The sequence below is a fragment of the Hoplias malabaricus genome, chromosome 7 (assembly GCF_029633855.1).
Source record: "Hoplias malabaricus isolate fHopMal1 chromosome 7, fHopMal1.hap1, whole genome shotgun sequence".
Taxonomy (NCBI): Eukaryota; Metazoa; Chordata; class Actinopteri; order Characiformes; family Erythrinidae; genus Hoplias; species Hoplias malabaricus.
The window spans coordinates 22,264,070-22,287,295 of record NC_089806.1 but is presented as its reverse complement, the minus strand read 5'-3'; the positions used below and the strand labels follow the sequence as shown (position 1 = coordinate 22,287,295).

The 23,226-nt window shown below is 38.9% G+C and overlaps 3 protein-coding genes across 6 annotated transcripts in view; 1 reads left to right on the top strand and 2 right to left on the bottom strand.

Annotated features, from left to right (window-relative positions):
• Positions 1-6,421, bottom strand: part of dnm3a (dynamin 3a) — a 54,099-nt gene extending 47,678 nt beyond the window's left edge. For 2 of the 3 annotated variants that reach the window (XM_066676405.1, XM_066676406.1), the window contains exons 1-2: positions 6,153-6,421; positions 5,363-5,523 (exon numbers count right to left, since the gene is read on the bottom strand). In XM_066676405.1, the coding sequence (XP_066532502.1) occupies positions 5,363-5,523 (161 nt within the window). In that variant the 5' untranslated portion in view covers positions 6,153-6,421. Of the gene's footprint in view, positions 1-1,032; positions 1,055-5,362; positions 5,524-6,152 lie in introns of those variants that run through there. The other variant, XM_066676408.1, reaches the window with a different exon arrangement.
• A 1,301-nt stretch (positions 6,422-7,722) lies between these two features.
• On the bottom strand, positions 7,723-13,407 carry mettl13 (methyltransferase 13, eEF1A lysine and N-terminal methyltransferase). 2 transcript variants are annotated; one of them, XM_066677612.1, is made up of 9 exons: positions 13,341-13,387; positions 12,963-13,098; positions 11,852-12,596; positions 11,256-11,455; positions 10,938-11,127; positions 10,636-10,809; positions 9,236-9,448; positions 8,525-8,656; positions 7,723-8,189 (listed from the first exon to the last, which is right to left on the bottom strand). In XM_066677612.1, exons 3-9 carry the CDS (start codon positions 12,489-12,491, stop codon positions 7,897-7,899), a joined length of 1,842 nt encoding a protein of 613 aa, XP_066533709.1. In that variant the 5' UTR covers positions 12,492-12,596; positions 12,963-13,098; positions 13,341-13,387; the 3' UTR covers positions 7,723-7,896. The 2 variants fall into 2 exon arrangements, with proteins under 2 accessions (XP_066533709.1, XP_066533708.1); XM_066677611.1 differs by having other exon boundaries at positions 12,963-13,407.
• Positions 13,408-13,759: 352 nt separating this feature from the next.
• Positions 13,760-17,164, top strand: itpa (inosine triphosphatase (nucleoside triphosphate pyrophosphatase)). Its single transcript, XM_066677613.1, has 8 exons — positions 13,760-13,891; positions 14,866-14,923; positions 15,003-15,067; positions 15,146-15,219; positions 15,328-15,359; positions 15,470-15,582; positions 15,831-15,907; positions 16,877-17,164. Exons 1-8 carry the CDS (start codon positions 13,829-13,831, stop codon positions 17,004-17,006), a joined length of 612 nt encoding a protein of 203 aa, XP_066533710.1. The 5' UTR covers positions 13,760-13,828; the 3' UTR covers positions 17,007-17,164.
• The last annotated feature ends 6,062 nt before the right edge of the window (positions 17,165-23,226 follow it).

Below are 23,226 nucleotides of genomic sequence, written 5' to 3'. Positions count from 1 at the left end.
AGTCCGAGACAGCGCATGTGAGAACGGCGCGGGAAATGTTTCGGTGTCTCTCCTGTGCGCCACGCCTAAAGCATGTGTTTCATCTCCTGCTGCAAGGGCACGCCTGAGGCAAAAACTATAAGGAGTAAGATTACTTTCAAAAATAAACGTGTGCATATACGTTCGTACATAAATATTTAATATGTACACAAAAGTCTGTTTTGTGTATGTTTTGTACGAATACGACTTAAAAAACTTACGATTATAAAGACGCATACGACTTGAATTATTATGGGTACGACTTCTAGATTACGAACACGAATTGGAAAGTGAGAACACTGTCAAGAATACGTTTCTGGACTCACAGGCAAGATGGATAGAGCAGAAGGCCAAGCGATCCGATATAGTGCGCATGCGTTTTATGCTGCGTCTTGTTTTGAACTGGTGGGAGTGTCAAATGAAAGTTTATGATGCCCCTTGTGCCCAATATGTTATTTTATTATATGGTATTAACCTGGATAGAAGTGTATTTACATATTAGAGACCAATTTCTATGTTTTATTTTATTTTAATGTGGTAACTGATGAATATATTGGAATAAGGAGAGTTGTTGACAGACAGATGAGATCTTGATTATCTCAGAAATTAAGTAATCCCAGGTTTACATATAAATTGTATAACCACAGATCATGTTTTTGAAGTCGTATTCATACAAAACACACACAAAACAGACTTATATATCCATTTACGAAAGTATATGAGGATGCACACGTTTATTTTAGACAGAAATCTTTCTTACTCCATATAAATATCCCACTGTGAGTTGCATGTGTGAACGACCGTTCAGGTGTTTTGCTACAAATTCTTCGGAGTTCATGTGTAAAAGGCACATTGCAGTATATCCATGTGTTGCAGTCACATGACCTTTTTTAACTATGTGGTTGCCATTTTGGGGACTGACTGCCTGTAAATAGATGTAAAAAATTAATATCGTCCTTAGACTAATATAATAATCTAGTACACAGCTCCTCGCCCTTTGCTAGAGTCACTTACAGCATTTAAATGCATAGAAGCCCACCATCTCTTTGTGAAAAGGCGTAAAATATCGCATTGAGTTTCATTATGAGGAGAAAAAATTTGCTATCCTCTGTTAGCCATATTAAAATTTTGTACATAAGATTTATTGGACATTAGCACATAAGTATCGAATCAGATTTGTGCCAAAAAGAATCGCACAAAAAATCATCTCAAATGTAAAACTTGCAAACAAAATATCCAGCTCCGACCTTTGTGCTCCATGACTTTGGTGTGAGCTCTCTGAGTTCTGCGCGTGCCATCTGATTTGTGTGTGCGAGCTGCACTAGCTCTACACGTGTGATTATTGAGTTTTGGCACACATTTCACGCGTGGGCGGGTTTTCTCAGAGGTGCTTTCCTATTGGCTAATTAGTTTTTGAGTGACAGCTCAATGCCCTGGACATTGTTCACGCTCTGAGTGCTGCAAGCGTGCAACAGCTATAGAGCACAAAGGTCAGAGCTGGATATTTTGTTTGCAAGTTATAAGTTTCACATTTGAAATTTTTTGGCACAAATCTGATTCCAGACATAAGCCTCCAATGCATTTCTCTGCCCTTTTTACCGAATATATGAGTTATTCATGTGCAAACATTTTATACAAACAGTAATTACGTTATTTCACTTGTGCATTGCTTCTCCACTCACAACTCATTGACAATGTACTGGATGGAGCTCCGTCACACAAGAGAATTATATCTTGCTCTACAGCTTGGTGGCATTACACCCCTTTGGTACTACCATTTGTGGCTGCTCTAAAGCATACCGTTCATCTTGTCAAGTTTTACATGAAGAATATTCAAGCAGGTTGTGCACAGCTAAACATTTATAACCAGTGTGTGTCAGTTCTGATCCACTAATTATAAATATTCTCTCCAATCATTTGGCCCTACACAATATTCCATTATCTATTCTTATTTCTTTCTCTCTCCCCTCTTTTCCTTCTTTCTATGGCCAATCCACTGGCCCTCTGTCATGCCAACACTCTCTCCTCTTTTCCTGAGGCATCTAGTGAACCATCTGATATCCGCAAGCTTCTCTGAGCAGAAGATCTTCTCCTCAGCCTGGCAGGAAGTGTGTGGGGACAGATGGCTTAGGGTGCAATTCATCTTTCATTGCTATAGCTACATGTACCAATTCCGTCTAATAACACAGCTCTAAATAGGCCATAATGTCACAGTCGATATGACGCAGGTTCATTTGTATATGTAGGCCTAAACAGCATGGTATCACCTAGTTCCACACTAGTGCTACAATTTCAACTATAATTATTCAGAAGGAAAGTCTTCCACTTGACTGTGATTTTGAGCTCATGTACTTCCAAATCTGATACAAAACGAAGTATACAGTATCAGTGACCTGGGCCTAAAAATGACTCCTAAACACCTGCAGCTCTCTTATCTTGACAGTTACTGACACAGAAGAAAAAATACATGCTTCTTCAAATTTGAGTAGAAATTAAGATATTCTTTCTTAAAGTTCATCTTTGAGAGACAGGAAAATATTAAACGGTGTAAACTGTTAATAGCTGCATGTGTTCTCTGAGAAAAGGGTTAAAAATCACAGAAAGCAAGCCTCAATATCTGTGCATGTTTTAAAATCGCTAAAAATTGTGAGAAGCAAAATATGCAACTAAAAACTGAGCATCATGTGTGGAAAAATCTCTGCCCATTTCTTTGCAAGGACACACTAAATTCTGACTAATTAATGTTTGTTTACAAAACTGAACATGGCTGTTGCAAACGGACTTCCACAAATGTCCATTGAAGCAAAATCATATGCCCTTTTTTGCATAAATAACAGCTGAACAGAGTTCTCAAAAGCTTGTTTCCTCATTTTTCCAGCTCATTATTACTTCACAAATTCTACAATTTGTACCAGCTCCCTCTTTCTAAATAGCAAAGTAATGATCATGTTTTACAGCGTTGCTGAAACAACTGAGTCATGTGTGCAAAGACTCTCATTCAGGATGGGTTGGCAGTAGGAATAGTCTTTATCCATGCAGCAGTAGATTCCATAGCAAACCTTACAAGATTTTAATTTGTGCTGTTCTTCCCCATTTTTCCTCCATTTTATCTACAAAGCTTTATCTTTACAATATTTTGCTTATATTTCTGTGTACATATAAATAAACATGGATTATGATACATACTTGAATACAAAATTTACTTCTAGAATAAATGTAAATGTGTGATGAAAATCACTTAAAACATATAACAGTGTATTTGAAAATATAATTTACCTAGCTGTGCAGGTGATGAGCAGGACACCTTTTGATCTGACCAGTCACAGATAAGGTGTCAGTTTCTGCTGAGCATCAAACAGACATGATCATTTCTAGCAGCTCCACTACACTTCACTTCACTTTTCCCCTTTGAAACTGATATGCACTAAGTATGGCAAACAATAGTCTGGCGTTCGCTAACAGTCACCATTTCCTGTGGACATTAACTTTCAGCAAGGAAATTTGTTTGGCAAGAGAGTGTCTTCCGCAGAAATGCTGTTCTCCTCTCCTCTATAAAAGGAAAATGGTGGCCATTTTAAAAATGCTGCATCATATACTAACCTACAGAATATATATTATTTATTAAGTATTATACAGAATACAGAACTAGAAAATAATAACTGAACTGGCTTTATTCAACTCAAAAAATACTTTGAATATTGACTTATTCCAAGCATCCCTTGATTTTAGATACAATTATTTGCTTCATAATAATAAAATAAACAATATATCATTTACTCTTTGCTATTTTAATAGTATGATGAGATAGTGACAAAGCATAATGTGTGACAATGATATCAGTTTCTACAGTGATTTTTTTTTAGAGTGGGATTTGTCTGGTCTACCTACTGGAAAAAAACTGAAAGTTACAATGCTGTACATTATTAGAGAGTAATTTATAATGTTGTGGTTTCGGATCCGACTAACAGCTTAAATGTGAAGTTCACGATCATAATCAAAAACTCAGATGTTTCCTCTCCATCTTCTAGCTCTTCAGTCTGTTTGTGAGCTCAAAACCCATCTACTGTGTTTGCAAAGCCCCAGTATTTTTATATGAGTAAACAAACTGCCCCTGTATGGTAGGCTTTTTCTCTATACTCTGCTCATATCAGAGGCATCTGGATATATTTAGACAAAGGAGAGTAATCCTAATGTTGATAATTACAAACCGAATTGCGAATTGTTCTATTCCTACTTTGTAGGTGGGTAATATTAACTTATTTTTGCTGTTTTGGGTCACTTAAGTTAAGCCAAACTTTGGCAGACAGCTAACTGCATTACTTGAGTTACAAACGAGTTTCTGTGGCAATTCAAACAGTAAATAAAAACTTACATTCAAGTTGAACTTCGGCCACGTACAAACTACAGTCATTTTTACCATTCTACTGTTCACCTGTAAAGACATGGAGCTGCATTTCCCCACAATCGTAAACATCCCCTTCAAGTCTCAAAACAGTGGTTTGGTTTAAAAATGTGGACAGCATTATATTTTTTAAATAGTGTCAAAATGTTAGTGTTAGTTTGTCATATGCTGCTATTGGATGTCTTCTGTTGGACGTTTCCCTACACTATCAATATAAATCTCATACCACCTTTAAAAACTGGGCTCCTGCCTACCGTGGGTAACAGGCCAGCACTAACATAATCTCACCCAACACTAGCTTTGACATCAGGGAGGGGTCAGGACATACTCCTTTACACTCTCTGATGTCCACTGAACATGAGGTGCATCCTCCCACATGTTTGCAAACCTCCTCAACATAGCCTTGGCACAGCATTAGATGGAGGAAGTGAGAGCGACTGCTGCAAAATACAGATGAGTGTATGATTATCTGCACCTGCTGTAGTCATATACAGTAATCCTAAAATTTACATGCAGCACGATGAATCAAAGCTATTAACAGCCATTTCAAAAGTAAATGGTTTCACTAGCAGTACTTTCAAAAGTAGTACATTACAGGTTTGTGGAAACCTGCTAACCCAACAATTCTTCAGAAATCAAGAATACATTAGACAAGTGCAGTACTGCTGCAGTAACAACATTTAAACTCTAAGAAGGTTTTAACATTGCTGTGGGATTTGACTGAATTCAGCCACATATGGATGTAGAAGGCATTCCATAAGTGGCATTGAGTAAGACAACTAAGGTTCATCCTAGTGCTTCAGAGGATGTAAAATAACTGATGGTGTGTCTTCATTTAATCAGAAATATACACTACAAGACAGGAAGATCACCAGGAACAGAGCTGGTGATCACTCATTTAAATGATAGTAATGTTAAGGAAATATTCCTCACTGTTTTTACCTGCCCACGAAGTTCTCCAAGACGGAGCTCTTCCCAGCGCTCTGGCCACCGACCACCGCTATCTGAGGTAGGTCCAGATTGCAGGTCTGGCCGATGGCACAGAAAGCATCATGGAGTCGATTGACAAGAGGAATGACTTCCTGCATGCCCTGGTTCCCCATCTTAAACAAAGAGGACACAGATATCTGTCAAAGACAATTAGTGTATAACCAATGTTATTTCCATTTGTCATGCCATTCAGAATTTGATCTATAAAAGTAGAAAATAGAGAGAGAGAGAGAGAAGATCATTCCTTATAGTTTCCAGTAGTCTGTAAAGGATTGCTTGAGGAGTTGATACGACATTGTAAAAGATCCTAAAAGTGTAAAGATTAGCTAGGGCTGCTAGACATATTTCACAATTCTTTTATGTATCCAGTCCTGTTGAAAAACCGCTGGTAACCATTAAGCCAAATACCATTAGGAAATTCCATTAAAAAAAACATCAGGTTATTTGGGCAAAATTTCTAATGGACTTAAAATGTATTCTTCCAAAACTGTGAAAAAACATCTCGTATGGATAAACCGTTTGTCACTGACTCACGGTTTAATAGTTTCTGATACACTGACAGGCACACGTTAGAGGCGTGTCGTAGACTGATGTACTGGCGAGGTTTTCAAACCACAGATGTTTTTATTTAATGTTAGTTTACAAATTCGGTCCACATAAGTAATTTGTGGTCAATTTGGTTAGATAAAATAACGGACGAAGTTAAGGCAGTTTTTTAAAATGTTTTTTGGGGTTTTCCTACCTCGTCTTCGTCGGCTAATGTCTTCTATCGTTAGAGTTAGCTGTGTGTTGAGTCTCTGCAGTTCAGTTAAATCTGATCCACCTCTGGACACACTCCTCACCGCTCCCTCACACACAACGGACTTTTCTCAGTCTTTCTGACACGAGAACCGTCTTCAAACGCTACAGTGTCCAGTGAAAGTGTGATATCCAGCTCTGCGCGGAAAGTTTGGGTACATGTCCGCTGTCTGAGTCGGGACCAACTTCTCGGTCTCGGTCTGACTCTCGCAAATGACAGTTAACGGCGATAGGCTGCGCATGCGCACAAACTCGACTCCTCACACCCCTTAGTGGACAATAAGACGACTAAATATTGCTGTATATATTTTCGCTTCCCGGACAGCTAAATCTCACATTTTACATTACCTACCAGTACATTAATGTTTCAAGTACATATCTAAATTTCCTCCCAGTTTAACACAACGTTTCAGAGTACCTTTCTCCCTTTCAGGGAGTATCGTTACTCCCTGCGATACATACAGAGGGATTCAGAACTGCATTTTTTAAGGTTATCATTCTTTTGATAAAGTATCAAAGTTGTTGATGTAATTCAAAAATCCAACTGGATTTATGCACAATTTCCATTTTCACAAATAACATCAATCTTTAGCCTAATATAAGGTAATATAAGCCATTAATTAAATCAAATGTAAAGCATGGTGCCCTTTTTTCATTTGGGAAGACAACATGCAATGTTTTAGTGGAACGAAAGAAACGTACACTACAACTATTTTCAAATATATTTGGTATTAAATACTTCAGAAATAAACTTTTAAATGAATACCTTGAGTTCATTATATATACTACAAACCTCTCACAGAATAAAGGTGTGGGTGTAAGGTATTTCTTGACAGGCCATCTTAAAATGCTAATTTACACGTGGGACAGCTGACATTTTTCTGTTCAGATCCATGAAACCCATCAGCAGAATTCATGAGTAAATCAGAACATCAATCAAGACAAATAAAAGTTTTGTTACTTTTGTCATTGTAATACAGCATGGCGAGTAAAAGCCCAGGCTTTTATTACACACACACACACACCTTCCCATGACCATTTTGTGCCTACAGCAAATGTACACTAGGTGTGTTCCAACTAGGTCCTGTCATGTTAAGTTCTAGCCGAAAAAAAAATACAAAAACACTGCTAAATGTTTGGCCAGTACAGTGGTGAAAAAGGGAGTGTTGTTGCCACCAGCTCCATTGCCCTGGGGTTGTGGGCTAATTCCCTGCCTCAGATCATGTGAAGCGTCTGAAGTCATCTCCTCATGCCCGGGTGTGTTTTCTCAGGGCGCTTGTTTCCTCCCACAAAAAAAATAAAAAATAATAATAAATAAATAAATAAATAAAACATCATTAGGTGGATTGGCCTTGTTAAGATGCCCACAGGTGAGAGGGACTTGGTGAGCTTGTGATGCATGCCTGTCTTGCACCCAGTAATTCTAACAGTCTATGAATGCAACATGACGCTAAACAGGACAATGGTTACAGAAGATGAATGAATGAGAATATTCTAATTGTTTAAAACCTCCATACACTTTTAATTTTCATTATAGTGTCAGTATATACAATTTGACAAACAATTTTTTCAATTCTAAAAATGCCAATGTTTAAATGTCTTTACACATTTTACATTTGGTGTTGTTTTATATTATCCTTTCAAATGTATTTTGCTTGTACAGCACTTTGCCCTGTACATAGCAACGTTCAAGCTACTCGCAGATTCTTCAGCATTGCAGAAATGTCTATTTGAGGGTTGCACGGGGCATTCTGACTGCTGCTCCGTAGTGCCCCCTGGAGGCCTTTGGCAGCCTGTTGCAATTCTTGTAGAGTGACAGGATGTTGGTGTCCTTCACATTCACCCCTGGAACACAGCAGCACCTCATTGACCTCACCCTCAATGGAACGAGAATACACAGTTGAGAACACAGTCTGTATCCGCTCCATCACAGACTGCCTCAGAGCTGAGTCACGACACACCAGGTTCAACATAAATACTCCTGAAAGGGAGGGAAATAAACCACTTATTAATTTACTATACCCTGCATTTTTGGTGTAATTTATGATTAACTACACAACATTCATATGGTTTTATTAACTAAAAACCTGAGAGGCTATTTAAATGATGTTGTTTTAACTCAATAAGTGCTGAAACACTTGATAGCTGAGCAGAGCTTAACAATTGTTGTTTTCTGTTACCACCCCAAAAAAATCTGATTTTTTTTTGTATATTCAGCAATGTGTAACTCTACTTCAAATTCTTATTTTTAATGAAAAAAGCATGAAAAACAATTAGTCCAGAAAAAACAAAAACATTTTTAAGCAGTTACCATACCTCGAGGGGTTAACAGCTTACAGACTTTCTCCAGGTGTGATATTTCTACAAAGGCAGGCGGTGGGCAGCTCATTCCCAGGGTGGGGTCTTTACTGTCAACGTCAAACATGATGACATCATAGAAATGTCCCCCTAAAAATAGGCGCAGACAGAATGGTGGGAATGAAAAAAGTTGGGAGGGGCAATGTGACAGTCCATTGCAGACATTTCAGAATGCAACACATGAAAAACACATTGCCCCACACTTATCGCTGAAATAGCTATCAGCTGGCACTGTCAACTATCAGCTGGCATTTACAAATAACAGTACAGTGAATGAAGATATAGTGATACAAATATACAACATGACTTCGTATGCTGCAGGCATGAGAATGTAAATGCTGCACCATCAAAACTGGAAGACCAATTTTAACACTGTAGAACTTTAGATGATCTGAATTTTGCATTAACATGTCCACATTAACACTTAAGGATATTGTAAATGTATTATGTAAGTGGACATGTTATGAAAATTTCAATAGGGACTGAAGCACCTACCAACCAACAAACTGAAATAATACAACAAAACATGTCAGGTTTTCAGTTTTTTTGTGTATATATATATATATATATATATTAATCTAACATTACTGAAGCTAGTTTAGTTGTCAAATGAAAACATTTCAGAATTCATCTGCAAGCTTCAAACATCACATATGAGCTATCCCTCACCTTGGCTTGCCAGTGTGCTGATATGCTCCAAGCCATCACCCACTATGACTTTCAGTCTCTCATCAGTGTGGAACCCAAACCAAGTCTGTGCCACTTCCAGCACTGCTGGGTCCAGCTCCGCCACCTCCACCTGCACATTGGGCACAAAGTCCCGCAGAAACTGGGGCAGACCTCCACCACCCAGGCCTACCACTAACACTGACACCATTGCATCTGTTCAACAGAGGACATTTCATATAAGTTTAAGGCAATAAACATTAACATACATTAAATGTTACAGCAACTATCATCAAAACCTCTATAGGAAATGTTTCTCCTTAAAATTTTGGTACAGGGCAGCACAATGTTGCTGGTGTTAGTGTCATTGTCACACAGCTCTAAAATTATTTGAGTATTTGAGATGAATTATTTCAGAAATATAACAATTTTGGGCTCTTTACATGGTGTTTCAGATTTAATAATTAGCATTTTCACTATACGTTCCAAATATGAAATGATCCCACCCCAATGCCATGTTCTCGGAATATTTTAGAGAAAAAATCTCGGAATAATTCGCTGCGTATATAATGGAGCAGACACAGTGTAACTGTGGAATGCAGTGTGCTGCTTAATTTATGCTATGGCATAGATTTCAGGAATAAGCACTCAGTTCTCTTCCACATCAGGGCCACAGTGCGATTAGTGTTTAAACCCTGAATCGGTGCACAAACCCATGGCATGTAGTTTCACATGATACAATTAATGATCACGAAAATAATGGATCGAGAGCGAGAAGAACTCCGGTGGCCACGAGGCTCCATTGCGTTACGGCTCGGACTCGTACAAAAAACTAAAGCCTTATGCATGAATTATTTATTAAACGCATTCACACGACATGACGCAGCCCCTGACTGAGATGCATAAGGCTTTAGTTTTTTGTACGAGTCCGAGCAGTAACGCAAATTGAGCCTCGTGGGCGCCGGAGTTCTACTTGCTCTGGATCCATTATTTTCGTGATCATTAATTGTATCATGTGAAACTACATGCCATGGGTTATTGCACCTATTCGGGGTTTAAACACTAATCACACTGTGGTCCTGATGTGGAAGAGAACTGAGTGCTTATTCCTAAAATCTATGCCATGACTTAAGCAACACACTGTATTCCACAGTTACACTGTGTCTGCTCCATTAAACGCAGCGAATTATTCAGAGATTTTTTCTCAGGATTATTCCGAGATTTTTTCTCAGAATTATTCCAAGATTATTTCGCAGAATTATTCCAAGATTATTTCTCGGAATTCTGACTTTAATCTCGGAATCTTGTTTTTTTTTTTTCTTTTCAATGCTGTGGCCCTAGGACTCCGTCGTAGGTGAATAACCACTACCTCTCATGATTTTTGCAAGATCACATTAGCTCACCTTTATTTTTGATCGTCTCCATTCCTAGCATGGCAAGGGCCGCAACCATCACCTCATGGTGAGTACAACAGAGAAATCCTCTGTCTATGATGTGGCCTTTTCCGGCAGAAGCTGGAGTGTCATTAGCAATGGGTTTTAATTTTTTCTTGCCTTTCTTTTTATGAGAAGAAGTGGCTGGAAAAGCAGGAAAAACCTTCAGTATTATATTTAGTACAATCCATGCACAAAAGACACAGATAATCCCTGATAAAGGAAAAAAATGACTTGTTTTAAATTTCAATAATTGGAAATGAGTGACTCACATGCGGTGGTGGAACGGAGGCGGCTTTCTGACTGTACTAGCTGGGCATTATTCATAAAGACTAATCTACGATACAAATGACCATCCTCCCCTCGCACATCCTCCACAGAATATTCCCCAGTTAAATCACTGACCCCACGGCCAACCACCTCTCTCCAGCCCAGATCACCCCCTACAGACAAGAATGGCACCTAAACCACAACAGGACAAAAAAGAGAAATAAAGGAAGAACATTTGAATGATCAACATTTGTCTTCAGGCTTAGTAACTTATGAAGTACATTTCAACATCCAGTTTCAAAACCTAAAATCCACTATACCTGTTGATTGACTGGCATTCCAGGTGGTGCCAGTTCCATCACCATAGGTGAGAGTTCAGACTGGACAGCCTGCATGTCTTCATACTCTTGTTCTCGATGCATTGCAACAATGATCAATCGCCGGAATTTAGCACTGGAAGCTAGCTGAGCACGGCCCTCAGGAGAGCCATACAACCAATCAGATTCACGGCCCTGAGGAACTACAGATACCAAACCTGTCATCATCTACATCATCACCATCAATAACAGTAGCTAGATAAGAGGTGTGAATAATAACTGCAGCTTACTTTGAATATAATTAATTCATGGTGAACATGTTCAATCAGTGCTGAACTTTGCCCGTTATTGATATTACATACTAAAGCTGAGAGAATTTAGGTTCACTAGTTTTTTGCATAACATATAAAATAGCCATATTTGTGATGTAGATGCCATGATTCCTGTTTCCATTCACCCCCACTCTACATACATTAACTCTATAAAAAATTAATATTTCACATTTTATTTGGGGTAGGGGGAAAATTGTCTCCATTTTGACAAACTAGAAAATTATTCATATCATGAGAGCAATTACATGCCACCTTCTAAGCACTCACCAATAAAAATGGCAAAGTTGTTGGCACGAGACACCTTGATGGAAGGTAGACTGTCTTGAACTGTGAGTGTATACCGAGGCCGTCCTGTGGCTGCATGGCACAATGTGAGGGTAGGTGCGCTAGTGGTATCTGTGCCACTTCTCAGCTTTTGAAGCATAAGGGCATAAGCCTGGCGCTCCTTTATCACCCCCAGCAGCTCAGGAACCGATGCCAATCTACAGGGGGCCCCATCTTCTCCCTGGCACAATTCTAGCACTGCAAATGGAGCAGGTTGGCGAAACTTTGTGCAGATGAGGATGAAGACAGGTAGAGCAAAGGATGAAGAATCTGGGTCCTGACTCTGTTGACTCAAGCAGTGGATTCGTATAGCCCAGCCAGATTCAGCAAAGTACTCCACAGCCAGCTTTATCACATGCTCCTGGGCTAGAGTCACACACACATAGCGTCCTCCCACGGTTAGGACCCTGGCCACCTCTGCCAGCATGCGGCTTGCCAGAGCACCTTCCTCCTCTGAGGCCATGGCGTCCAGGGTCCCCTTGTCCAGAGCAGCCTGGTAGCTGCTGCTTTCATAGCCTGTTTGAGAGGCATCCACCTGCTGGAAGACCAGGTCAGGTCGCCGCTGGGCATTTCTCTGGGTCATGTGACTCACCACTGTCTCGCTGATGTCAATGTTAGTCAAGTGACGGTAGCCCACATCGTAAAGCTGTTCACTCAGTTCTGAGTTACCACAACCCACCACTAAAACCTGACACAAAGAAAGGGTACAGTTATACATATTCATAAACATATGCAAAGCTATTTGGAAAATTAATTTTCCTCATTTCTGAATAGCACACATTCTGTTTCCATAAAAAAATAATAATAAAATACACATTTAAAGCACTCATATCCTGAAGTCACAAGTTTGTGGAAGAATGTAAGTTCTCTCACATTCCCTCCCTGGTCCTTACAGTCCATATACAGTATGCACACTAAGCTATAAACAGTGTGGTATGCATATATGTTTGAATAATCATGGATATAGTATACAGCATTTATCTACAGCCCAGACAGATGACATCAGTGACTAGTGAAGGCAGGCAATACAGACTGAGAGGAGGGTCAGTATTACCTTATCCCGGGGTTTGATGTATTTGTGAAGCACTCCACACAGAGAATTGTAGTCTCCATACCACTCAAAAGCCTTTTCTCCTCTTTTACGGAAAAAACGCTCCCAGTATTCCGCCGAGCTGAACTCCTCGGCGCTTCTGGGCAACAAACTCATTTTCAAGCTTCAATCCCTCAAAAATTGTATTCCCCACTTTCAGTAAGATATTCCAGATGCATTAGCACTGCACGATAACGGATGTGTAACTAGTTTACATTACCTATATAAACCGACTTAACAACAGCTAAAGTGTCTTAACATGCGACAGATTAAGTATTATATATATGGGACATTATGCAAGCTTCACACTCAGTATAAAGCAAAATATTATTTTATAAACACCAGCCAAAGTTCTGCTCTCCACCTCACTCGCTCTCCCACATGTTCGGTGGATCCACACGGACCGGTGTCAGGGACGGACAGAGGGAAAAGTGAACAGGCCCAATCTCCACACTCCCTTTGTAGTGCACTAGGTACGACACTAGAATAATGAACTGTACACCAAGGCAAAGTTTAAAATGATAGCAAAGATTCACGATATAGAGCCACATATTTACTATTCAGTGTTAGGCAAACAGTGCACTACTTGAGTTTAAAACCAACACTTACTGGCTCACATAGTGCACTATATAGGGACGAGGCTAGCTGAAATTGAACTCACCCAGAAGGCGGGTTTATGATGTAGAGCGAGCTTTGATTTGACAGTCTTACAGGACGGAATATGTATGTGTTTATTGATTGGTTAAAAGTTAGAAAAAACTGAACTGATTGGTTTTCTGTGAAGCGAATGTGACGAGGGAAGACGAGACGGGGAGCCCGGGGGTGAAAGCATGGCGGGACCGGCAGGGAGGTCCGTGGTGTTTGTGACTGGAAACGCGAAAAAATTAGAAGAGGTGAGGTTCAAGTAGTGCTTGCAATAACTCAGGCAAAAAGATGTGCTATCAAAATAAAATAAATGTTAGCAAATTAAGGCTAGTGTTTCTAATGGTTGGTTCGTGTGTGTTTTCTTTATTCCACACTCATTCAAGAACACAAGGGGCTCCTGCATATGTCAAAGAGGCGTGTTAGATGATACAAAACACAGACATGAACATAGGGTACAGTCTTCAGTACTGGGATTAGAAACACCTGATGTATGGCATGTAAATAGTCCATGTAGTCACTCGGCCACACTTTGCACTATGAAAGTGTTTCCTGATATTCCTTTTTAAAAATTGATTACGTCACGGGGAGCTTGCATTCAGCTAAAAGTCATTGAACACCGAGTGGCACCAATGCTGCATCTGTCGCTTCGAGTTAGGCAGGTGCCACTGGCAGTGTCAGTTGGGAGCTGACCAATGTGGCAGGTGACGACTAATCTAATGTGCCAGTGGTTTCCATTAGGTCCTATTATGAAAATGCTAATGTGTCTAACAAAATATACCAGTTTCTTTCTCCTCATGCAAAACTCTGGGATTTTTTACCTTGCTGGTGCAGAGGCAGTAGGCTTCTGTGCTTCTGAGGGTTTTGAATCTCTCTCCAGCGCAGGCAGAGGAGCTATGTATGAGATGAATTAATCTTTTTTTTCCCCCGTGCGTTTATATTAGTGCTGTGATCAGAAACCAGAAATTCGATCCCAAATATTGTGACCACAGCAAAAAATAAAATAAAATAAAGCAAAAAAAAAAAATTATCTGATTGCAGACCATGAATAGTCACTTGGTGACTGGACAAGTGCCAGTAGTAGTGACCAATGTGGCAGGTGCCAATCACCAGTGTGGCTTTGTTTTGTCAGCAAATGGTAGGTGCCACTGACATGTGGCAAATAACCAGTGGGGTAAATCAACATGTTCTGGTTTTGATTTGTTACTGTCCTCTGTGTGAATAGGTTGTTCAGATCCTCGGGGACAAATTTCCCTACAAACTAATTTCCAAGAAGATTGACTGTAAGTATGGACTCAGGTTGCCATGTATACTGCCTTTTGTTATTTTGTGTTTATTTTGACTGTTTAACGTTATATCCAGTGCCTGAATACCAGGGAGAACCAGATGAGATCTCCATACAGAAGTGTCAGGAGGCAGCAAGACAGGTTTGTCCTCTCCTGTAGATGGTTATATACTCTGAGCACTGGAATGCATTTAATGCTCTCTTGTGTATTTTTGTATAGATAGATGGGCCAGTAATAGTAGAAGATACCTGCCTTTGTTTCAGGGCACTGGGAGGGCTTCCAGGGCCCTACATGTAAGAAAACACTTATTCTATCTTTATCTCAATTACAGTGCAGTGGTTGATTTGTTGAAAACAGGCAATTCCTATTTGTAAGGTACCCTTTTGTTTGTGTTTCTTTAGCAAATGGTTCTTGGATAAGCTGAAGCCTGAGGGTGAGGACTTTTGTCTGCGTTAATAATTTGAGTGCCCAACCAATTAATGATCTCCATGAAATGTCATTTTGTTTAGTCTGATATGTTGTGGGTTTTTTCTTTTTTATCAGGCTTGTATAAACTTCTTGCTGGTTTTGAAGATAAATCTGCTTGGGCTCTTTGCACATTTGCATTTTGTGCTGGCAAACAAGAGCCAGTGCAGCTCTTCAGAGGAATAACTGAGGTTAGCAATTATTCTACATACACAATACCAAATACATGCAGTACTGTTGCAGTGTCCAAAGATATGACACATGTTGTATTTCATATTGAATTTTCTTGCTGTGATTAGTATGTCTAAAACATTAACAGATCTATCTGTATTTAGTGAAATATGTATTCTAACAATATACAGATAACAAGAACCATTTAGTTAGGTTGTGCAAAAATGCAGTAATCCACATTGCAAATGGATTCTTTTCTTCTATTTAGGGCCAAGTTGTGGAACCCAGAGGCCCTAGGGACTTTGGCTGGGATCCTTGTTTCCAGCCTGATGGATATGATAAAACGTGAGTGAATCAATTTTCTTTTATTGTAGAATTTCACCACTAGATGGCAGCTTTTACTGAGCAGTTATATATAGCCATGCTCCTGGTGACTGACATACTTTCCTGTGGTCTTTAGCACTAACCCTAACCAATCCCACCTGATCCATCTTATACTTCCCGGAGAATTCTTAATTCGTTAAGGGAAGTATATCGTATGTAGATTTGGGGTGAAACCTGCAGGAAGCTCCCCAGGATGATGGTTGATGACTGCTGAAAGAGTGATTAATAACATGAAAAATATTTGTACTATTTCAAAGCAGATTACATTCTGTCTGTGAAATTCTGCATATTTATAGATCTGTTATGTTGATTAAGTCATTGATTAATGACAAATGAAGGTGGTAATCAAGTTTGCTTTTGGAAGGGAAAAAGAAGGAAAGATATGTGTGCCTGTCGAATGTAGAAGAAAATGCAGCTAAAATATTACAATTCGGTTGTGATTTATTTTTAAATTTTTGTCATTTTATTTTTACTAAATTTAAAGTCAGATCCAATTTGTACATTTATATACAAAGCAAATACCATCTACGGTAAGGTACAAGGAACTGTTTGCTATGAAATCACATTCATTTGAAAATGTTAACATGTAAAATATCTCCTAAAAATAAAATGGGTTTGTGTGTATTAGTGTATTGTCTATATCTGTATCTGAAAACCAATTACGGAAGTATTTGTCTATTTATCTTAGGCCAGTTCTTTGTTAGTAATGCAATAATGGTCAGTGGTGACCATACATACTTTTGTTTTTATAGAACGTTGTTTCTAGCTCATCTTGAGAACCCGAGTACAGCTTTGAGTTTGAAGTTGGAAGTTTTTCTGTTTTGCAGTGTGCCATACTTTATGCAGTTGAGGGAGATATAATATTCTGTCAAGGTGTATTCTGTTCTTGCTGGCCTTTCTCACACTTCTTCTACTGCCTGGTCTATGTAGATATGCAGAGCTCCCTAAAGAAACCAAGAATAAAATCTCTCACCGTTACCGAGCACTGGCCGCCATGTCGGAACACTTCTCACATCTCAAAGATGCACCAGAGACCAAACGGCCCAAACAGGACAACTAACTGCACACAAGCACAGATGGTGCTCAGGCTATTTCATCTCAGTCTGTCCCAGCAACATCCAGGTAGTTTTTCAGTTGGAAGTCTCAAGTATGTCAGTAAAAATAATGTTCATATAAATGTTCAGTGCTTAAATTGTCCACTACCTTGTAATAAAATATTGTGTGTAACACACTTGTGTTGTTTGGTTATTGTTATAGACGTGACTAATTCATACGTTTGCCTTGAGGTGTGTTGAAATTAATTATTTACAGATGGCAAGTAGACAGATTTTCTGTAAAATTAGGCAGAAGTGTGCGGCATAAAATAGGCAGTATTATAAGGCATGCCAAATGCTTGAATTTGGCTGGACTTTTGTTTATTTTTGAAGCATTGTTTAAATGGTGACTGTAAAATTAAGCAAATAAATCGCTGAAATGGGTGTTCAATCAACCGCATTGTTTTAACAGGATATCAATTAAAATATTTTTATTGTTCACTTTTTTCCTACAGGCTATATTGTTACACCTTAAAAGAATATGGTGGTAATCATCTAACAATACAAAGGACAAACTTGGCCGAATGTTAAAATCTTTGAATCCATTGAACAGTTAGGATGTATGTGCAAACACTGGTATGGGACTGGCAATTCATTTTTCTAAAATAATCCTGAAATATGCAGTGGAATTACTTTGTGGGTGGAGGTGGCCTAGTTTAGACTATTGGGCTTACTGAAAAATTGTGCTTTATGAAATACCCTGTTAGTCAGCCAAGCAAGTGGCTGATGACAGCAGCGCTGAGGATGGATGCCTGTGGGCCTCAGGCTTATAAATTTACACACTGCTACTGTGACAGCTGCTGTTTGTTCACAAGGCCCCAACCCAGTTCAAATGAAGCTGGCTAATCTCATCACATGACCCACTGCTTGTGTTTCTCATCACATATGGTATTTGGTGAATGCTTTTTTACTTCTGTTTCTCACATTCACACTTTCTTTCCCCCTTTCTTCCCTCCATGTGCCTCCCAGGTTACAACGAGATTGACTCTAGTAAAAAAGATAAACAGTCACAGTTAATTCACATAACAGTAGTCCTGTTTCCCTCTCATCTAAAAGAAGATATTTACAACAGTCTTGCATTGTATGAAGAAGGCAGCTCACTTTTATTATTACAGGAATTGCAGTGGCTGGGTCAAAATCACATTGCAACAAGTAGGTAGGGCTGTATGTGGGGTTGCTGCAATTGAGCTGCAGGATCTCAGGGTCCTGGGTTCTTGGGTGACTTATTGTGAGGAGTTTGGTGTGTTCTCCCCATGTTTGCATGGGCTGGGTACTCCAGTTTCCTCACACAGTCCAAAAACACATGCGGGTTGTTGAAATGGAGATTGTGCAATGGAGCACAAGTTAATGGGTTGGTGTGTGATGCCTTCAGGGCACTGTCCATGGCATGTTCTTGCCCTGCATCAAATGATTCTGGACAATGAAGGAAGTGGTTTCAGAAGATGAATGAATAAACAATTAGGTATGTGTAAGTGAAGCTAGAGAGTACATTTTTTTTCTTATGATTACTGTTTAAATTGAAAACTAATCACAACTTTAGTGCAGAGCACATAATATAGCGTAACTGTTATTTTTATATTTTTCATTCTTTTATATAATTTGAAAATGCCACTTTCCATTTTTAAAGTATACACGGACTATTTAATGAATAATCCTTAACTTGCATTTTACAAGTGATTCAGTAATTTAATAATGACAAAACCAATTTTACATACATCACTCAGGAGTCACAATTCATTAACTTGTGTGTGGAGCATCTGTGGCTGAGACTAGGTTCCCTTAAGTCCACCATTGCTTTGCAACATGCCAGCACAATATTCAAACTTCTTTGTGCAGTTTTATTATCACAGTACATTTACTGATAATATTGGAGTTAATGTTACTGCAAATTGCACAAAATCAGGTAATTCATCATCATTTCACAAGTTGAAATAAGTGTTTAGTAATTACTGTTTCCTGGGAAGCTTGTCTTTATTCAGTTTGTTTCACACAGGCATAGTAAAATAAAAAAGAAATTAGAGTAAATTTACAAAAAACTTATTACTGGGTTTCAGTCCAGGTTGTGTTTTTTTTTTTTTGTTTTTTTACGAGACTCTTAAAATCAAATAATTACTTGGTAATTATGGTAATCTTAGATGATTGAATACTAAAAAAAAAAAAACAATGATTGTATTGTGACTTTGAAATTTGAGGATGTTTTTTTTTCCTAATCTTGTATAAAGTCTATGTTTTGGAGATACAAAACAGACAGTGTTCTTGTGCATTTGCCCTAGTGGACAAATAGATCAACATGAATTCCAATATTGATGGTAAAACCATACAAAAAGGTGCAGGTAAATAAGGTTCAGCAGAATAACAACCAGGATTAATTCATTAAGCCTTAGTGCGTCATTTCCTACAGCCCTGAATAACAGAGGAAATGTCAGGTACTTGCTACAAGGATTACGAGATCCTGGCTTAGATTACCTGCACTTCCAGTAAGAGTCATAAGCCAGTACTCCAGAGAGCCCAGTATGCCAGAGGCTGTTTTCAAGTCAAGCTTTTGGCCCAATGTCTGCAACATCTCACAGTATGATAAATCTTATGTTGAAGTGTTTATGTCCCAGATATGAATGCACCAACATTGCCCTATTGCAAAACTTTATGGAGCATTAAAACTAACTTTTTAGGAGTTACTAGCCACTCCAATGATGCGTCTCAAGTAAGCGAGCCAGAGACTGATCAAAATTATACTGTTTGTGTGCCCAAGCATCAAGTTTCTGCCCATGGATAATAATTTTGAATGGTATGGGTTATAGGCAGCTGAACCCACTCACTTCCTGAAGGTCTGTAGGCATGGGATGAGAGAGATGAAGTTGGGTAAGAGTTCTGTGAAGTAAAAGAATTTGAAAATAGCTACCCCAGGTCTGCATTCCTGCATTCAATATTGGGTAGAGACACAAACAATAGTAGACATCAGACAATGGCACAGGGGCAAGTGCCTAGGGAAAACATTCCCAGTATTTAAGCGCTCCTGTGGACTGTCCCTTTCAGATCCACATCAAAACATCTGTGGTCTCCTCGTCCCATTTCCTGCTGGGCTTATGAGCAAGAGTTCTTCCACTTCCTCTGAGAATGGTACCTTGAAACCTCAATTAAACACAACAACATTCCACACCACTTAATTCTATGGAAATAAGGCTGCCCACCAGGGTGTAAAGTTGTTGTTGTTGGTGGTGGACATCCGTCGGAACTCGGAAAATAATCTGTCAATAGACATAAACATTGTCTCCAAACAGTCCTAAAACATGAGACTCTGTACACAGCATGAGCCTACACTGATTGAAGTGCCATTTATACACACTTGTACTTCATTTCATTTGAAGGGCCAATTGCTCAAAGGTCTACTATGCTTATACATTTTAAACAAATTAATAATACATATTTATAATTCTTATATATGATAATAATATAATTGTACCTGATTTTTCTATTTTAATTTTGATTTTATTTTTTAACATGGTTACTGAATTCATGATTGAAGAAATTTAGGCTTCGAGTAAGCATTAGACATTCTGTTTAATTTACAGTGTATCTTCACAGAAATGGCTTGCCATATTCATTGGGCATCAGCTAAAATCCACATCCAAATTATATTTTTCATATAATGCCTAGGTTAATGGTGACTATGTACAGATGATAATGATGAAATGCAAAATACAATCAGTTTTTGCCATAAAGTTTTAAGATTGACAGTCCACACAAAGACACACACAATCAGCACATTCATTAATTCAGTCATTTATTGTCTGTAACCACTTATCCAGTTCAGGGTCGCAGTGGGCCCGCAGTCTACCCAGAATGACTGGACGCAAGGTGGGAACACACCCTGGAGGGGGCGCCAGTCCTTCGTAGAGTAACACACACTCACACATTCACATCTAGGAATACTTTTGAGTAGCCTGTTCAGCCAATGTTTATTTGAACTGTAAGGCATTTTTAAATAATTCTCATTAATTGCGTACATGCTCTCTATGCAGTTTTCTGCAGTAGGCTACAAAATTCCAAATAATTCTCATTTAATTATTGGTGGAAAGTGTCTGAATATTTAAATCCATGAAAGTTAATTCCAGAATGTGGAGGGCCAGCTTTCTAATTATCTAACATGCCTTACTGCATTTTATAATAACAACTATCCTTAAATTGCAGATTTAGCATCACACTGAATATTTTTTCTTTCTTTCTTTCTTTCTTTTTTGTTTGTACAGATTAAAATAATCCTAGAAATTTGATGCTTTTAGGAAACTAGGCCCTGTATTTGAGCAAAGAGTAATTCTTAAAACACATTGATGCATATAACTGTTTCTATTCATAGCATTGTATAATAGCCAAGCTAACAAGACAAGCTAGAGCCTACTGGTCAGATTTCTTGGCTACACACACATACATTTATTAGGAAGTACCCACCACCACAATATACACCACACCTGCCACAGATCAGTGAATTTTAAAGCACAGTGAAAATCCATGAAAATTAATCAAAGACAGGTACAGGTACAAGTGATTTTGCAGGTGAAATAGGCATCCTCAATCACCTAAGCCTGTCTATTTGTAATAGGACCCTAAACTGCACTCTGTCTCAGCAAGAAGTCTAGTATAAGCAGGGAATCCAGTTAAACAGGCCATAATCCTCTAACCCAAAACACATCAGTGTCTATAAGAACACCTGGCCCTACAGCCTGGGAGAGGGTTAATACCAAAATGTTTCCAAGGCTCAGACTGAGGAATCTGTTAACTCATGAGTACAAAGGAAAATTATAATAATTTTGGCTGTGTTTATTTGGGTAGTACGATAAATACTGATTTTAAAGTTTCACTAGAATTTTGTGCAAATGTGTGCATCTGTCCTTCTTCCAGTAATCCAGTTATTTACTGTATCTGCAATCCATTTGCTAAAATAGAGGATTTCTCTGAAGGGTTCCTTTTTGACTGAAGAACTGCGGGAAGCAGTCCATACTTTTAAGCAGCTGGCCAGCATCTGTTTGGCGCCTCTTCCTCTCTTGTGCTGAGTGGGAATTGCTCCACAGGCTGACCAATGATGGTCACATTTCCTGTCTTCTTTCAAATGCAATACTTATGCAAATCAAAAGTGATTCAGATCCAGCCATGTTGGTGCTTTTTTTCTTTTGAACAAAATACATTATGGGTCAGTTTTCCAGATAGGAAGTAAGCACAGTCATTCTTAAACTCATCTTCTAAATATTGAAAGTAAATTTGCAATGCTTTGTAGATGTAATCCTTGTGCATAAAACCAACATTATATTTTCGAATGTTTATAGATAACTCCTCATCTAACTCTCCTTTTAACAACAAGGGTATGAATAAGGATTATCCTTCCTATGCTGCAACATCAGCCTCTGTGTTACTAAGAAGGCTTTACTCTTGACTTTGGACCATTGCTGTAAGAATCTGGCTGAATTCAGACACAAGTAATTTGTGAGGTCAGGCGACAATAGTAGGTGATTAGTTCTGGATCACAAATGCTCATTCAACTCAATCCAAAAATTTTTGAATCCAAGTAATTATAATCATACACAAGATAAGATGTAAAATATCATATGCCAATCCATTACAGCTTCACATAGGGCCCACCGCACTCTCTTCTTACCTGCAGCCACCAAAATCCCTGATGAATCCTATACATTAACACTGGCCATTTATGATCCCATCAGCAACCAGCTATCCTCAACAACTATGGTTACTCATTGAGCCCAGCCCATGAGTACCCAAACCAACCACTGTATCACTAGCGCTTCACAGGAGTCATCAGGCAGGCACCTCCTCTCGTTGGTGCTTCGCTGAATTAAGCCCACAACACCTCCAGAAGGCTCAACAGTGAAATCTGGCTTCTCAGACCCACCCCCTCCAAGCCAGCTTTACAGTCCTACCTCACCCTTTACCATCAACAACCGTAAATCCACATTGACCTCCCTGGTGACTAAGGTTGTACCTAGCCCCACTGGCACCGTTAATGCATGCTCAATGACACCAGTTCCATGTGATCTTTACGTGCAACATCACCAACCACTACAACAGCACCTAGCTATCCTTACCCTTAACAACAAGGAATAATACTTCACTTTATATAATGTAAATGTACACTATATACCCAGTTTTGTAAACACTCTTTATACATGTGATGATCAG